Below are 18,241 nucleotides of genomic sequence, written 5' to 3' on the forward strand. Positions count from 1 at the left end.
GAGTTTCTAACACTCCAGATTCAGTTCCTTCCACCCTCCCTCCCTTCCTCCCTTCCTTCCTTCCTACCTGGCCCCATTCTCAGAAACTGGTGCAAATAAAAACAAGTGTAGGACTAGAAAATGTCAAAATGAATATAACTAGGATCTGCCCTCTGAGGTGTGGCAGGAAACAATATTGCTTAATGTTTGCAAAATGTCAGGACGTTCTTGAATAAAAGGCCCTATATAAGTTCAAAGTCTTTATAATTATTTGATGATTACTATAATTTATGATTAATTTATAATTACTATAATTTATAATTACTATAATAACTATAATTTATAATTACTATAATTGATGATTACTTACTAAAGTAAGACAGTCATAAATCTCTCAGTAAGAGGGTGAAGTCAACACTTTTTGAAAGAGGCAGCAGGCCAGGGACTCTATATAAGGGGTGATGGGCCGATGGTCTCTAAGGACAAGAGCTCACTGAAAACAGGTGAGCGGTGGAACTCTGCTCAGGCCTATTTAGCATGAAAAATCCAGGATATGGTGATCAACTGATAATGACTGTGTCTCTGCTGCTAAGTAAATAAGAAAAGTTGGAGTCACAGAAAACTCAAGAACCTTGCAAGGAAAACACAAGTTATAAAAGATTATGTAGATGATAGAATGAGTTTTTATTTACAATACTTATCATGTTTAGATTTCTTTTAATTTAAGTATATAGTTACTTTTGGATTTGTGAGCATGGGTGAAAGAAAGAATGGGAGAACAGAAACATGTGTGCATTTAATGGGAACTGTTATAGGCCATATGAGATGCGTTTTTTGTGAATTCAAAGCCAAAGGACAGAGGTGTTTATGTTTTTCCAGATGTAACCTCTCCCCCACCCTCAGGCTCCCTCCTATTTCATTAACCCCACCCACCTTAAGTGACGCCTCTATAACGAACTCCTATCTTCTCTGGAGGCTGTGAAAGATCTAAGGCCAACAAGTCTAACAGCTTAAACTTGGCAGAGTCAAAGGCTAGAAAGGCTTCAGGAGTCTTGCATGGAAGAGAGGCCATGGTCTCTTAGATTTGATCTTTGTTCAGAACGGGATATCCCTGGGACAGTCCTTCGCACTGGGAGAGGAGCCTTCCTGGAGTTCCCAACTCTGGGAATCCCAGATGGGCAAAGTGAGGAAAGCAGGCACAGAGGCTGAAGGGAGAGAAGGAACTCCTTCCCAGGTTTCTCTCAGCCAGGAAAGGATTTGCCTGCAGAGAGTGAAGAGAAGTGATCGAACCTTCCAGGCTGGCAATCCTTGCTCACAATCCAAATTCAGTAAATATATATTTTCATGGACCATGTGAAAATGCAACTCTGCAAAAAGTGAGTTTAAAAGGAGCCTTATATCTGACTCTAGAAAGTTAGATTTTTCTCAAGACAATGTGGTCCTAGTGGCAGAAACATTTTATGTGTGTGGCTGTCATTGCTGTTGTTTTCATTTAAGGGCTGTTGGTGCACAGCAGTCTGCGGGGCAATGCTAGGGTGTGTGTGAGGAGGGAGAGCATGAGGGGATATGGCTAAGATGTGATGCTACTGGAAAGGCCTTTCAGTCCATAGGGAGCAAGCAAGAAAGCTGAGTTAGCAATAAAACCAGGGTCAGGGTGACAGTACAACGTGGAGCAGAAGAGACCTGCCTGGTGTATGTGTAGAGAGCAGTCCTCAATCCTTCCAGGACCAAGTGGGGTGGGGCACGATGGGGCAGGGCCACCTCCATCTCCCAGCACCTTAGGATGTTAACACAGCAACTTTTCTAGGCTGGTCGGAGGACCCTAAGGACCTAGGATGCCTATGGTTCAAGGTTTGTGGGGATAATCTGGGAGAACATTCATGGAAAAGGAATGGGGGTTCTCTTGTTACAAAGAACAAAGATCTTTATTTCCATCTTTTCCAGAAACATTGTTTAACTGAGGAGGAAATAGTCCATGACACCTTACAAATCTAAACACTGCTTTGAGAATTACAAAGTGCTCAGTGGAGGAAGGGTGCGTGGAGGCCACCAGGAACCTGAACTGGCCCCAAGTGGTGTTCAGGTTGTCAGTTTCCAGCGTGCCCTCCACCTTGACACCCCCATGCTGTCCGTCACAGTTTTGCTCTCCAGAAAGGGAGAAGAGGGATGCTGTGCTTGGCATCATGAACACAGTGCTGGACTGACCTGACGTTTTGATAATGGTTCCAAGTGTCTGGAGCCACAGGGGTTTGACCGGATCAGTCCTGGGTGACCGATGGACTCTCCCCACACACACTCCAGTGACGCCTCAACACTCCCTTCTGAACATAGACTCCTTTTTGGCACCTGGAAAGTTGCGTCACAGAGTTTGGGTTCCTTCGATATGCTATGTTGATGTCTTATTGTCCCTTCTTGCTCTTTCCTGATGTAATTGAAAAAAAACAAACAAAGTAACTCTGTGTTCCTAAGTCACTGGCACATGTATTTACACAGACTCTTTTCATTCAAGTGCTTACGCAACACAGACATTTAGCTCCATGCCTGGAAAATGAAACGAGCTTTCATGTTGCAATAAAAGCTAAATTTTTCCACTTGTGTTTCCAAGAAGAATTTTTTTCCCCTGGAAAAGCAGTACAAAGAGTAAAATGCTCTGGGCTTTGCATCTGGTTGCAAGCAGTCCTTTTTTCGGATGGGTCCTTTCCATAAAGCCAGTGAGAAGCCTCTGTAAATATACACTTTCATGAAACTATGAGCTTTTCCTGTACCTACATGGCTCTTTCTCTGCTCTTTTTCCTGGGACAGAGTGTCCTCTCTCATTCAGTGCTGGGGGCTCAGTGGGTGATTCCTGTTAGGTGATTGAATCTGAGAGTTCCTGTAAACACAGGTAAAATGCAAAGTTCCTGTATCTTTCTGGTGTTCTGGACTGGGCACGACATTTTCTACTCAACTAAGGGAAATCAGATAGACTATCTCAATGTTGTAGGGAAGAAAAACAAAAAGCACGGCTTTTTGTTAATTCAAATGACTTCCTTAATACCTCTTCTTCATCTTGACATATTCTCTTCCTGGGTGTTTGGAAGGAACCACCCACAATACTAACCTTCAAACAAAAGAGATGAGAAAAGCATCATGAAAGTGCCGAGTACATATTTATACACACACCCCACTTGTAATGATAGTAGTAAATCAAAAGGATCGTAGCCAAGCTCAGCTGACCAAGGGAGATGATGGGAGCAGCCAGCAGTAGAAGGGGCTCGTGGAAGGTGGAGGCTTTGGGGGCAGGTGGCTGGCTCCTCAGGCATCCCCTGGGGTCAGCGGCAAGCTATTCTGGGTGGCATTTGTATATTCATTTGGTAGCTAGTGGGGGAACCAGGGCTCTTTGTACACGAGGAAGGTGATTAGAGGAACAGCTGGGATGAGAAAGTATTTGAGAGCAAGTGCTTGATGGTGACCAGTTGTCCGATCTCTTGTCTGCTGACCCCCTTATGAGTTCAATCCTGGACCCCTATCATGACCTGACTTCGTGAGGATTTGACTTTGCTGGTGGAAATAGACTGTTTATTGGTCTCCCCAGGCTCTGGCCCAGGTTTGTTCCTGCCTAGGAGTCCTATAGAGGGAGAACGGGAAACATGGCTCAAGGTGACCAAAGGGGTCTGAGATTCCCAGGCTGGGGGCTTAGAGCAGTGGGGAATGTCTTCCAGCTTCTTCTTCTAACCAAAGCAAAGATGGCAAGGCACCAAGGAAAGCGTAACCTTTCCTCTTAACTCAAGGAAAAAGAACCCAAAGTAAGAGGAGCACTGATGAGAAATTCTACTTTTGGTATTACCTTTTGATAATGAAGAGGCTATTGGGATGAGGCACATGCATCAGAAACTGGCTTTTCAAGATCTGCAGTCAGATCACCGTATTTCTCAGTGTTGAGAATCAAAGTATCTTGGTTTCTTGAAAGAACCTGTATTTGGTAACTCGACAGTATGTTGAGTTCCTGTGGGCTGAGCAGGAGTCTCGTCATTTTTAAGCTAATTAAAAGGATGGATGGAGCACATGTCCCGCTCTGGCTTATTTCATTATGATTCAAATAATTAATTTTCTTAGTTCAGACAGGGGGACACACATTCATTCTTTTCACACTCTTCCATAGAAACACTACATAATGTTATGACAACAATTGATATCTTCACATCTTTGAGCTAATTTCTCTTTTAAAATCATTTTAGGATCTGTAGTGCCAAGTCATCAATATGTCTGTGCTGTGGCTACTTCTGGGCCTTCTTGCCTTTACTGGTGAGTGTGTTGCATTTTTCCCAAATGACCTTGGAGATGGGAAAGATAAGCATGGGAACATAGTGGTACTTCTGATACTTAAAACTGCAGTGGAAAAAAAAAAAAAACTGCAGTGGAAAATGTTCTTTTTCCCCCCAAGCTGTTCAACAAATCCTGGAGTTGCTAACAGCCACTGACAAGCAGCCTCTTGCCAGGTGCCTCACAAAAGGAGGGGGCTCTGCAGAATGTGGGGTGGACTTACAGAAGCATTGCTTGGGCCAGACTTTAAATCCATACCATTGAAAAATGCTCACTGTTCCTCTATAAAAATTCTTTCACCAGAAATATTTATTGAATTTATTAATAGACCATATAATTCTACAGAAGCATTGACGTGATTTACCAATGTAAAACTAATGTAATGCAATACAAAACTAGCAACACTGGGATCAAGGAGATGGGACTCAGCTAACCACTGAGGCTGACATCGTTGCCATGCTTGAATTTCAGATTCGGTCCTAAGGTTCCTTGCAACTGGGGCAAAGAGGAAAAGGCAATTTTTTTTTTTTTTTGACAAAGAAAAGTAGGAAGCATAGTTCCTCAAGAGAAGCAAATTTTTTCCTGGCTCTGAATTCTAAAAACTTCTCAGATAGGGCCAGCCTTACATTCATTCCTTTCTTTCTTGAACCATCCATTCAACAAACATTTTTAAAAATTTTACAAGTAATTTTGGGACTATAAGGAACTTTGGGTGAAGGAGACAAGATGGCAGAGTAGAAGGACATGAGCTCACCTCGTCTTATGGGAACACCAAAATCACAACTAACTGCTGAACAACCATCAACAAAAAAGTGCTAAAGATACCCTACATCCAAAGACAAAGAAGAAGCCACAATGAGACAGTAGGAGGGGTGCAATCATGATAAAATCAAGTCCCATACACTCCAGGTGGGCGACCCACAAACTGGAAAATAATTATACCACAGAAGCTCTCCCACAGGAGTGAAAGTTCTGAGCCTCACATGAGGCTCTCCAGCTTGGGGTCTGGCAATGGGAGGAGGAGCCCCCAGGGAATCTGGCTTCGAAGGCCAACAGGATTTGATCACAGGAATTCCACAAGACTGGGAGAAACAGAAACTCCACTCTTGGAGGGTGCACACATGGTCTTGTGCACACCAGGACCCAGGATAAAAAGCAGTGACCTCATAAGAGACTGGACCAGACTTACTTACTAGTATTGGAGGGTCTCTTGTGGAGGTGTGGGGGGCAGCTCTGGCTCACTGCAGGGACAAGGACACTGGCAGTAGCAGTTCTGGGGAGTACTCATTGGTGTGAGCCCTCTTGGAGGCCGCCATTTTCTCACCAACACCTGGCTCCACGCTACAGCCTGTAGGCTCCAGTGCTGGGATGCTTCAGGCCAAACAACCAACAGGGTGGGAACACAGGCCCACCCAACAGCAAACAGGCTGCTTAAAGTCTTCCTGAACACACAGCTGTCCAACAAACCACACCCCCTGACACATCCCTGCCCGCCAGAGGGACAAGACCAAGCTCCACCCACCAGTGGGCAAGTACCAGTCTCTCCCACCAGGAAGCCTGCACAAGCCTCTTAGACAGCCTCATCCACCAGGGGGCAGACAGCAGAAGCAAGAAAACTGCAACCCTGCAGCCTGTGGAGGAAACTGCAATCACAGAAAGTTAGACAAAATGAGATGGTAGAGGAATATGTTCCAGATGAAGGAACAAAATAAAACTCCAGAAGAACAACTAAGGGAAGTGGAGATAGGCAATCTACCTGAAAAAGAATTCACAGTAGTGGTAATAAAGATGATCCACAATCTTGGAAAAAGAATGGAGGCACAGATCAAGAAGATACAAGAAATGTTTAACAAAGACCTAGATGAACTAAAGAACAAACAACAGAGATGAACAATACAATAACTGAAATGAAAAATACACTAGAAGGAATTAGTAGCAGAATAACTGAGGCAGAAGAACAGATAAGTGAGCTGGAAGACAGAATGGTGGAAATCACTGTGGTGGAATAGAATAAAGAAAAAAGAATGAAAAGAAATGAGGACAGTCTGAGATCTCTGGGACAACATCTAATGCACCAACATTCACATTATAGGGGTCCCAGAAGGAGGAGAGAGAAAGGACCTGAGAAAATATTCGAAGAGATAATAGCTGAAAACTTCCTTAACATGGAAAAGGAAACAGTCACCCAAGTCCAGGAAGTGCAGAGGGGGCAAGATAAGCCCAAGGAGGAACATGCCAGGACACATAGTAACCAAATTGACAAAAATTAAAGACAAAGAAAAAATATTAAAAGCAACAAAGGAAAAGCAACGAATAATGTTCAAGGGAACTCTCATAAGGTTTTCAGCTGATTTCTCAGCAGAAACTCTGCAGGCCAGAAGGGAGTGGCACGATATATTTAAAGTGATCAAAGGGAAGAACCTACAACCAAGAATACTCTACCCAGCAAGGCTCTCATTCAGATTCAACAGAGAAATCAAAAGCTTTACCGACAAGCAAAAGCTAAAAGAATTCAGCACCACCAGACCAGATTTGCAACAAAGGCTAAAGGAACTTCTCTAGGTGGAAAAGAAAGGCCACAACTAGAAACCAAGAAATTACAAATGGAAAAACTCACTGGTAAAGGTAAACATACAGTAAAGGTAGGAAATCATCTGCACACAAATTTGATATCAAAATCAGCAATTGTGAGGACAGCACAAATGCAGGATATTGGAAATGCATCTGAAATTGAAAGACCAGCAACTTAACACAATCTTGCTTACATACAGACTGCTATATCAGCAGCACTGAAAGAGGGCATCAGACCAGTCCCTACGCTACATCTGTCACCTCTGTTTTCCAACTCTGCCTCTTACCATTACCCTGAAAACAGCTGTGAAATGTCTGCTCGTCCCTTCCTTTGCCTAAACTTGTAGCTTTACTATTTATCCTCAGGAAGATTGAAGGTGGCGATGGTTCTGCCAAAGGGGAGGAGAGAAAAAGGGAAATGAAAAAGTAGCCCTGAGCCCAGGAAGCTGCATCACCCTCTGCCTCTCTCCTTGCAGGACCCTGGCCTTCATGCCCCACCTCCTGGATCAGCAAGGCCCAGGTTTCCCAGATGACTGAGGTCCTGACTGTTAGAATCAAAGAAATCCAGAGGAGGTTTCCAACCTGGACCCCTGACCAGCACCTGAGAGCTTTGTGTAACCCATGGGTTGGTTTCCCAGCGTGGAGTTAATAAGTACAAACATAATTCATTGCAGCAGATTCTCCCAAACCTCAGTTGCCTCCTAAAAAGCAACTAGGAAAGAGAATCTGAGTTAACTGCTGAGCACCCTGCCACAGCGAGGGGCTGTGGGCTTGGCATTAACCCATCTCACAAATTCCAGGTGGACTCCGTGACTACACCCGAAGCAGCCAGGACCTGAGCTGTGACTTCTGCAATGGTGTCCTTGCACGAGCCAAATACTTCAGAAGACAGGGCTTCTAACGCTTCAGCTCAGACCCAAGATCATTATTGTGCAGGCAGCTTCAGCTGTTACACAGATAAAAGTAGCCAATGAGGGCTTCCCTGGTGGCGCAGTGGTTGAGAGTCCACCTGCCGATGCAGGGGACACGGGTTCGTGCCCCGGTCCGGGAAGATCCTACATGCTGTGGAGTGGCTGGGCCCATGAGCCATGGCCACTGAGCCTGCGCGTCTGGAGCCTATGCTCCACAACAGGAGAGACCACAACAGTGAGAGGCCTGCGTACCGCAAAAAAAAAAAAAGTAGCCAATGAGGCCAGTAATTCTGAATCTGAGTTTGACCCAAATGTCATCAAAATAACATGAATCACATTAAAGAATTATTATCTGCATTTTGTGGTCTGGTGTGTGCAAATAAAAGGCTGTGTCTCTTTAAAGGTATTTCCATGGATGTGAGCTGTAATGTGGACTTCTGTGAAATGAATCCTGTGTCTCATTGGCTTGCATTGTCAGACTTAGCAAATAAAAATATTGGAATCCCAGTTAAATTTGAATTCCAGATAAAAAATGATTTTTTTTCAGTGTAAGTCCCACGCAATATTTAGAACACATTTATACTAAAATATTATGTGTTGTCTATTTGAAATTCAAATATAACTGGGCATATGGTTATTTTAGGTGGCAACTCTATCACTGATTTCTTTGATAAAAATCATAGTTTCAAATTTTAATTGAAAACTTTTGATGAGGAAAAGGGTAAGAGGGTAGCCAGTCCTATCTGCTGGGGGGGGGGAATAGTTTTGCAAAAGGAGGGAAGGGCACAATCTTTATAAAAATGACATAGCCACTGAGGACATGACAAAAACTGGTTAGAACCAACTAGGTCCAAGATGGCAGAAGGTTCTACTTCCAGCAGACTTTGAGCCTCATTATACGTTCATTGTAATACATTAGCTAAATGACATACCCAGGGGTGCCATGACTGTTCTGAGGCCAACCATAAAAGGCCAAAAAGTGGGCAGTGGCCCAATTCCTGGAAATCTCTGCCTTTTCTCCAAAATAATTGGAATAATCTTCTCACTCATTAGCCTATGAAATTAACCCATAAAAACTAACCACACCATATTTTGGGGTCTCTCGTCTTCTGAGATGGCCCACACTCCATGGAGTGTGTTTCTCCCAGGGCTGCTCTCACTTTCGGAGATGACCCCCATGCCCTGTGGCCACTCTCACCTTTTGAGACGGACCACATTCTGTCTATGGAATGTGTACCTCTCTAAATAAATCTAATTATAACCTATCACTTTGCCTCTCACTGAATTCTTTCTGCGATGAGACATAAAGAACCTGAGCTTCATTAAGTCCTGAGACCAGGTGTGTGATCTGTAAAAGACAGTGGGATGGTGAAAAACTGAAAGCATTTCCACTAAGATCAGGAACAAGACAAGGATGTCCACTCTCACCACTCTTATTCAACATAGTTTTGGAAGTCCTAGACAGCAATCAGAGAAGAAAAAGAAATAAAAGGAATACAAATTGGAAAAGAAGAAATAAAACTGTCACTGTTTGCAGATGACATGATACTATACATAGAAAATCCTAAAGATACCACCAGAAAACTACTAGAACTAATCAATGAATTTGATAAGGTTGCAGGATACAAAATTAATGCACAGAAATCTCTGACATTCCTATACACTAATGATGAAAAATCTGAAAGAGAAATTAAGGAAACAATTCCATTTATCATCACAACAAAAAGAATAAAATATCTGAGAATAAACCTACCTAAGGAGGTGAAAGACTTATACTCAGAAAACTATAAGACACTGATGAAAGAAATCAAAGATGACATAAACAGATGGAGAAATATACCATGTCCTTGGACTGGAAAAATTAATACCATGAAAATGACTATACTACCCAAAGCAATCTACAGATTCAATGCAATCCCTATCAAACTACCAATGGCATTCTTCACGGAATTGTAAAAAAATTTTTACAATTTGTATGGAAACACAAAAGACCCCAAATAGCCAAAGCAATCTTGAGAAAGAAAAACGGAACTGGAGGAATTGGGCTCCCTGACTTCAAACTATACTACAAAGCTACAGTAATCAAGAAAGTATGGTACTGACACAAAAACAGAAATGTAAATCAATGGTACAGGATAGAAAGCCCAGAGATAAACCCATGCACATATGGTCACCTAATTTATGACAAAGGAGGCAAGAACATACGATGGAGAAAAGACAGCCTCTTCAATAAGTGGTGCTGGGAAAACTGGACAATGTAAAAGATTGAAATTAGAACACTCCCTAACACCATACACAAAAATAAATTCCAAATGGATTAAAGACCTAAATTTAAGACCAGACACTACAAAACTCTTAGAGGAAAACATAGGAAAAACACTCTTTGACATAAACCACAGCAAGATCTTTTTTGACCCACCTCCTTGAATAATGGAAATGAAAACAAAAATAAACAAGTGGGACCTAATTAAACTTCAGAGCTTTTGCACAGCAAAAGAAACCATAAACAAGATGAAAAGACAGCCCTCGGAATGGGAGAAAATATTTGCAAATGAAACAACAGACAAAGGATTAATCTCCAAAATATACAAACAGATCATGCAGCTCAGTATCAAAAAAACAAACAATTCAATTAAAAAATGGATGGAAAACGTAAATAGACATTTCAATAAAGAAGATATACAGATGGCCAAGAGGCACATGAAAAGATGCTCAACATCACTAATTATAAGAGAAATGCAAGTCAAGACTACAATGAGGTTTCACCTCACACTGGTCAGAATGGCCATTATCAAAAAATCTAGAAACAATAAATGCTGGAAAGGGTGTGGTGAAAAGGGAACCCTCCTGCACTGTTGGTGGGAATGTAAATTGATATAACCAGTATGGAGAACAGTATGGAGGTTCCTTAAAAAACTACAAATAGAACGACCATATGACCCAGCAATCCCACTACTGGGCATATACCCTGAGAAAACCATAATTCAAAAAGAGACGTGTACCACAATGTTCTTTGCAGCACTGTTTACAATAGCCAGGACATAGAACCAACCTAAATGTCCATCAACAGATGAATGGATAAAGAAGATGTGGCACATATATACAATGGAATATTACTCAGCCATAAAAAGAAATGAAATTGAGTTATTTGTAGTGAGGTGGATGGACCTAGAGACTGTCATCCAGAGTGAAGTAAGTCAGAACAAGAAAAACAAATACCGTATGCTAACACATATATATGGAATCTAAAAAGAAAAGAAAAAGGTTCTGATGAACCTAGTGTCAGGGCAGGAGTAAAGATGTAGACATAGAGAATGGACTTGAGGACATGGGGGTGGGGGGAAGCTGGGGCGAAATGAGAGTAGCGTGGACATATATACACTACCGAATGTAAAATAGTTAGCTAGTGGGAAGCAGCAGCATCGCACAGGGAGATCAGCTCAGTGCTTTGTGATGACCTAGAGGGGTGGGATGGGGAGGGTGGGAGTGAGGCTCAAGAGGGAGGGGATGTGGGGATGTATGTATGTATATGGCTGATTCACTTTGTGGTACAACAGAAACTAACACAGTATTGTGAAGCAATTATACTCCAATAAAGATCTATTAAAAATATAATAATAACAATAAAAGCACCATCTATACACCTAAAAAGAAAAGAAAAAAAAAAAGACAGTGGGTTTGAGTTCCAATCTGAGTTGTGCGGTTTCAGTTTCAGGAGAGTCACTTTTAAACTTTGCAGCATTTTCTTAACCCCAGGTCTCTCTGACATCTAAGTTTACCTCTTCCTCTCCTTCCCTGAACCACAATCTCCTACGTCCAATTTCCCCCAACTCAGCTAAGCTGTCCCCTTCTTTGGGGCACTTAATTAAGACTGATAGAGTCAGGCCACCGGAGAGTGATTCCTCAGTTGGAGCTGCCCTCAAGGATATTGACCACTATACTGACAAATTATTTAATTCTAGGGGTTGTACGCTATAAAAGTAATTAACATCCCACTCTATCAACACTTTACAGAGTGTCATTCTAGAACAACTATCATCATTTCAAGCAAAAACTTGTTTTGGAAATGACTGTCTCACCATATATGAAGCACTATATCAGAGTCTCTGCCCTCAGGAACCGTTAAATCATAACATTTGGTTGGGAATAGCAGCCAGCCACACATGTGCACAAGGTACAGATGCAGGGCGGACATCAGGTGATCATGTAAAGTGCTTACCTTCTGTGTTACGGGCTTGTGGAACCTGCTCATGACCATCATGACCTTGAACTCCTGGGCTGCTTCCTTCTTGTCTCCCCACCGTCTGTCTTCCAAGACCCACTTTCAAGGCTGAATGCAGTGAAGGGATCCTCACTAAGGACAATATGACTGAGAAGACCTCAGGAATACACCTTTGGAGATTTCCATTTCCCTGGCACAATGGCAATGGACTGGGAGGCACTGGTTACGAGTCCACGTGTGAACCAGATGGGTAAAGTCCTGCAATCACCAGGGCAGCCTCACGCAGCTTCTGTATTCGGATAGGGTAGGGGGTCCCCGGAGGAAAAGAACCAGATTTCACTTTTCTTTTTTTGACATAAGAGAAACCATTCTGGCCCAAGTCATTTTGTGATCTAAGCCTGGCTGCAGTGCTTGCCCTTGAACAAGTCATGAAGCCAAGGAGGACCCTGTGGGGCTCCTGGGCACGGAACCCTTTCAAACAGCTGCTAATCAGGGAAGGGAAGGGATGCAGAGACAAGGGAGGAGCAGCCAGGAGACAACAGTGCAGCCTTGCGGCAGGTCCTGGTTCTGTCTCAAGGGATATGCATAACAGTATCTTTGAGCTCTTCTGCGTAACTAAACCCCCCCCAAAATGGAAAATGCTAACTACTTGATGAAGCATTCTTCAGAGAAGATCAGGAGACCAACTGAGGCCAGATTAAAGAAACCACAGAAGCTCAACAGGAGAAACTCAACCACAGAAGCTCACCTGAGACCAGATTAAAGGAATACAGGCCCTGCACACACCCTGATCCTTATCAGCAATCCTGTCCTTGCACCATTGCTATAAAACTCCTCACCAAACCCTCCTGGGTTGGGACACACAGTTTCAAGGGCAATAGCCGGTTCTGTCCCCCTTTGCCTGGCAAAGCAATAAAGCTATTGGCATAGCCTTTGAGGATAAGACATAAACTGGTTAGAACCATCTAGGTCCAAGATGGCGGAAGATTTGACTTCCAGTAGACCTTGAGCCTCATTATACACTCATTGCAATATTGATACATTAGCTAAGTGACACACCCACAGGTGCCAGGACAGTTCCAAGGCCCGACCATAAAAGGCCACAAAGTGGGCGGTAGCCCAATTCCTGGAAATCCCCACCCCTTCCTTCAAATAGTTGGAATAACCCTCCCACTCATTAGCCTATGAAGTTACCCAGCCCATAAAAACTAACCACCCCATATTTCGGGGCCATTCTCGCCTTTTGAGACAGACCGCATTCTGTCTACGGAATGTGTATCTCTTTAAATAAATCCACTTCTTACCTATCACTTGGGCTCTTGCTGAATTCCTTCTGGGATGAGACATAAAGAACCTGAGCTTCACTAAATCCTGAGACCAGGTGTGTGGTCTCAATTAAACGACAGTGGATTCTGGATTCGAGTCCCAGCCTGTGGGTTCAAGTCCCAATCTGAGTTTTGGTGGGTTTGAGTCCCATCTGAGTTGTGCAGTTTCAGCTTCACCATCAGTCCTTTGCAGCTCTCCCATGTTGCATCTCCCCATTTTTCACATTTTTAGCTTACTCCTTTGTTTATATGGAGCACATCCTCCAGCAGCTTCCTGAGAAAAGTGAGTGGGAGGTTAATTTTTTGAGGCTTTTCGTGTCGAAAGTACCTTTTTTTCTACTCTCACACGAATTGGTGATTTGGCCTGGCAAAAAATTCTAGTCTGGAAATAGTTTTCTTTCAGAATTTTGAAGGCATTTATCCCTTGGTCTTCTGGCTTCTAGGAGTACTCTTGAGAAGCCTGAGGTCATTTTGATTTTAATCCTTTGTATATGATATATCCCCCGTTCCCTCTAGAGTTTATAGAATCTTCTCTTTGTCACATGTTTGACATTTCACAATGATGTGCTTTGGTGAGATTCTGGTTTTGATATATGGAATATTAGCCATAAAAAAGAATGAAACCTTGCCATTTGTGACAACATGGATGGACCTACAAGGTATTATAAGAATATTAGCCATAAAAAAGAATGAAACCTTGCCATTTGTGACAACATGGATGGACCTACAAGGTATTATAAGGGAAATAAGTCAGAGAAAGACAAATACTGTATTATTTTGCTTATATGTGGAATCTAAAACAAAACAAAACAAATGAAAAAACATAACAAAACAAGAGTTATAGAAACAGAGAACAAACATGTGTTTGCCAGAGGTGGGAGGGGTAGGAGGTGGAAAGAAATAGATGAGGGAGATTAAGAGGTACAACTTCCAGCTGCAAAATAAACGAATCGCAGGTATGAAGTGTACGGTGTGGGGAATACAGTCAATAACGATGTAATGTCTTTGTATGGTGACACAGCATAACTAGATCTATTTTGGTGATCAGTATGAAATGTATAGAAATATCAAATCACTATATTGTGTAATAAGAACTAACATAGTGTTAGTTCAATTAGGTCAATTATACTTCAAAAACAAACAAGCAAACAAACCCATAGAAAAAGAAACCAGCTTTCCAGATTTGTGGTTACCAGAGGTGGAGGTAGGGGGTGGGCTGGGGAGGGGGAACTGGATGAGGATAATCAGAAGGTCCAAACTTCCAGGTATAAGGTAAATAAATACTAGGGATATAAGGTACAGCATGAGAAACGTAATTAACACTGCCGCATGTTATATATGAAAGTTACTGAGAGTAAATTCTAAGAGTTCTTATCACAAGAAAAAAATTTTTTTCTATTTCTTTAATTCTGTACCTATATGAGATGAAGGATGTTCATTAAACTTACCGTGAGAATCACTTCATGACGTATGTAAACAAATCATTATTCTGTACACCTTAAACTTATACAGTGCTGTATGTCCACTAGATCTCAATAAAACTGGAAGAAAAAACAAACAAACGAACAACAACAACAAGAACTCAGTCCCATTCCCAGGTGATTCTAATGTGTAGCCAAGGCTGAGAATTATTGCCTCACAGATTCTCCAGAATTACCTGAACGAAATAGGATGCTGATAGGTGGTTTTGTGTAGCCATCTGAAGACTCTTAAAGTCTCCTCTCGCTTTTCAGGGCTATTTAAAACCCAGATTCCTGGGACTTCCCTGGTGGTCCAGGGGTTAAGACCCTGTGCTCCCAATGCAAGCGGCACAGGTTCCATCCCGCATGCCGCGCATGGTGCAGTCAGAACAAAAACAAAAAAAACAAAACCCAGATTCCTCATTGAGGTGTGCACCACTTCTGGCTTAGCTGGGCAGATGGAGCTGAGTCCCCTTTGACTTGCTGAGTCGGCCTATCCAGCCAGGGTGAATCTATCCTGCTTCCCCCTCTGTCAGCCTCCCCTGCAGCCTTCTCTACCCGCTTTCCCATGCTGCCTTAGAGCAACCTCATGGGGACTTTTTTCTTTTTCAGATATTGAAGCAGTGCCCAATCAAAGCAACTCCACTTCTCTTATGTTTGACTTCCTTATATGACCTGAATCTGTTTTTCTAGCACAGACCAAATAGACATTTTATACTTCCAATAACTTATTTATATTTCTTGTGATGGGGAAATGAAAAGGGGGAATACTTAAGACCCTGAGTAAAAGCTCTTTGAGAAGACAATATGAACCAGATCCCTCAAATTTTTTGCTCCAGAGTGTGAGATAGTAAATGAGCAAAACTCCAAGTATCCCCACGTTATCAGATCATGTAGAGTAGAATGAACCCGGCCTGAACACACGGGGCACTAACAAAACATCTCATCACGTGGGTGCTGCAAAGAGCCAGGCTGTTCCTCCATGAGTTCCCACCCTCCCAGAAAGCAGTGGAGGCTGCTGGAATTGATAAAAGGAACTTGGTTAATGGCTTCACCTCAGGCATCTGACAGCATAATCATGCACTCTTTTGTGTTGTTTCTCCCTACAGCCTAGAAGCTCTGAATAACTCAAAAGAAGGATTTGTTCTTACTTCTGGGGGAAAAAGAAAAAAACCAGGACATATGTACAGGCACATAAAGGAATTACTTTATGTTGCAAACACAAATGAAACTTTAGAGAATAAAGCTAGATGGGGGACTTCCCTGGTGGTCCAGTGGTTAGGATTCCGCGCTTTCACGGCCACGGCCTGGGTTCAATTCCTGGTCAGGAAACTGAGATCCCGCAAGCCGTGCAGCGCGGCCCAACAAACAAAATCTAGGTGGGACTGGGTTGTGACTTTCTGCGATCTTGAAAGCAGGTAGCGTTTTATTCTCTCCTCGTGGTCCCAGGGGAGCCAAGAACCAGTTCACCGGAGCAGAGTCACTGGTCACAGCTGGCCGGCTGCTGAGGCACAGATCAGGCCGGACACGCTGGGGAGCTGCCAAGAGGACTGGGATCCTCCCATGTCCCTGCTCCCCACCCAGTGCACGCGTGTCCCCGGCACTGCATCCTCCTTCCAGCTTGCGCTGCCCACGCTGTGAACGGTGCTTTCTCAGCATCTCTATGTATAGCCTCACTGGCGGTGACCAGGTGCTTTTTATTTGACAGGGATCTCAATGTAAATTTTCGTTAACATGTAAACAGAGGTAGAATGAGACAGACGTTTAAAAGGGGGATATCTTACAAAGCAAGAACAATGTCAGACCTGTTATTTATTCTGTGTCCAGGTCTTAATTTCTTTTTTTATTTTATTTTATTTTTTTTTATTTATTTTTTTGCAGTACGTGGGCCTCTCACTGCTGTGGCCTCTCCCGTTGCGGAACACAGGCTCCGGACGCACAGGCCCAGCGGCCACGGCTCACGGGCCCAGCCGCTCCACGGCATGCAGGATCCTCCCGGACCGGGGCACGAACCCGCGTCCCCCGCATCGGCAGGCGGACCCTCAACCACTGCGCCGCCAGGGAAGCCCCGGGTCTTAATTTCTAAAGGTGACTGAGTGATGACAGAGAGAGGTCAGTGCCATCGTAAGAAAAATTGAATGGTACTTACCGTTCCCCTAGAAACAAGAGGCAGGCCCCGCAACTCAGGGCCACGGGAGAAACGCCAGGTTTTGGTCGGGAGGCCGAAGACAAGAGCGAAGGGAGGGCCTGAGTCAAAGCCTCCAAGGGGGTTTCTGTGGGAAAGGCAGCAAGGAAGGGCAGAGGAAACAGTGTAGGATTGGCTAGTTTGCATAATTTCTGTGGGCTTTGGTCTTTAGACGTGGTCTCTAGTTGCCTGGAATCTGGCCTTGGGATAATTTAGGGCCGGGGAAAGATTGGCTCCACGTGCGTGAATTAGGTAAAGGTGGTGGTTAAGGAATAGGGCTTGGATTGGTGTGTGTGAAAGGCATGCTCCCCGCTGAGCCATTTTCTTTCTCAAAGAACTGCTAGCCCTGGGAGGAGCAGTTTTTCTCTGGCCAGCAAGCTTTTTAAGACGTCAAAACGTCATAAAATACAGAAAATAGAAAACATGATTAATACACTATTCAAAACAGCCCACTGCAGACCAGCAGCATCCCCAGCATCACTGGGGAGCTTGTTGGAAATACAGATGAAGAGTGACCAGTGCACAATAAGCATGCAATGAGGGTTTGTGAATGAATAAGCCTGTAGAGGTGGTTCTCAAAGTGTAGTCCTTTGACCTACAGCATCACAATCCCCTCCCTTATTTAAATGCAATTTCTGGGTCCTCAGTCCTGGCCTATTAAATCGGAAATTCCAGGGATGGGAGCCAAGCAATTGCATTAGAGAAATGTATCGATTGATGGATTAGGTAATATTCATGAACTTCACAATTCAAGATACGAGAGGGTATATTATGAAAATTTTCTTCCCATTCCTGTCCTCTAGCCACTCAACTCCTCTATCCAGAAGCAACTAATTTTACCAGTTCTTGTCTATTTTCTCAGAGATATGTTATACATATGAATAAATATTCATACAATATTCTCATGCTTTAACAATTCCCCCACAGCCAGAGGCACACTATACACACCTTAATGTAAATTATTTCTATTCAAATATAATTTACATAAAATGCTTACATACACTTTAAAGAATAATAAAATGCACACCCATCCACTTATCTCTCAGGTAAAGAACTAGAACCTCACTGCTGCTAGGGGAATCCCCAAGGAGCTTCTCCTCCATTACCGCCAGGAGGATCGTGGACTGAATTTTTGTATTAACCACTCTTCTGCTTTGCTTTTTACTTTTACAAACCATGTGTGTATCCCTAGATGATACATCATGGAGTTGGGCCTGCCTTTGAACTTTATATCAATGAAGTCATTTTGTATCCATCATTCAGTAAGTTGTTCCTTTTACTCAATA

The 18,241-nt window shown here is 43.1% G+C and overlaps 2 protein-coding genes across 18 annotated transcripts in view; one reads left to right on the forward strand and one right to left on the reverse strand.

The window, feature by feature from the left end:
• Positions 1 to 18,241, reverse strand: part of MRPL30 (mitochondrial ribosomal protein L30) — a 64,960-nt gene that overhangs the window by 3,708 nt on the left and 43,011 nt on the right. For 6 of the 16 annotated variants that reach the window (XR_003437646.1, XR_003437647.1, XR_003437634.1 and 3 more), the window contains 6 exons: positions 16,920 to 17,043; positions 14,759 to 14,851; positions 13,290 to 13,584; positions 11,983 to 12,274; positions 3,806 to 3,971; positions 2,185 to 3,079 (listed from right to left, as the gene is read on the reverse strand). The gene's annotated coding sequence lies outside the window, so the exon portion shown is untranslated. The remainder of the gene's footprint in view (positions 1 to 2,184; positions 3,080 to 3,805; positions 3,972 to 11,982; positions 12,275 to 13,289; positions 13,585 to 14,758; positions 14,852 to 16,919; positions 17,044 to 18,241) is intronic. The other 10 variants (XR_003437638.1, XR_003437637.1, XR_003437641.1 and 7 more) reach the window with 10 other exon arrangements.
• Positions 1,237 to 7,913, forward strand: LYG1 (lysozyme g1). Of its 2 annotated transcripts, none has more exons than XR_003437648.1 (3): positions 1,237 to 1,355; positions 4,197 to 4,263; positions 7,329 to 7,913. XR_003437648.1 is itself a non-coding variant. In XM_027128869.1 (3 exons), the coding sequence occupies exons 1-3, from the start codon at positions 4,221 to 4,223 to the stop codon at positions 7,751 to 7,753; spliced, it is 312 nt and encodes a 103-aa protein (XP_026984670.1). In that variant the 5' UTR covers positions 3,971 to 4,220; the 3' UTR covers positions 7,754 to 7,913. The 2 variants fall into 2 exon arrangements, 1 of the variants encoding a protein (XP_026984670.1); XM_027128869.1 differs by lacking the exon at positions 1,237 to 1,355 and having other exon boundaries at positions 3,971 to 4,263; positions 7,329 to 7,496; positions 7,653 to 7,913.

The sequence above is a fragment of the Aethalodelphis obliquidens genome, unplaced genomic scaffold (genome assembly GCF_003676395.1).
Source record: "Aethalodelphis obliquidens isolate GAN/ISIS:26980383/991018 unplaced genomic scaffold, ASM367639v1 scaffold35, whole genome shotgun sequence".
NCBI classification, from domain to species: domain Eukaryota; kingdom Metazoa; phylum Chordata; class Mammalia; order Artiodactyla; family Delphinidae; genus Aethalodelphis; species Aethalodelphis obliquidens.

Excerpts from the sequence above, each read along its gene's own strand:
- LYG1 (XM_027128869.1), top strand. The coding sequence starts at position 4,221 with ATGTCTGTGCTGTGGCTACTTCTGGGCCTTCTTGCCTTTACTG. Across the intron at positions 4,264-7,328 it reads GGGCCTTCTTGCCTTTACTG|GACCCTGGCCTTCATGCCCC; the intron begins GTGAGTGTGTTG and ends CTCTCCTTGCAG. Across the intron at positions 7,497-7,652 it reads GGTTGGTTTCCCAGCGTGGA|GTGGACTCCGTGACTACACC; the intron begins GTTAATAAGTAC and ends CACAAATTCCAG.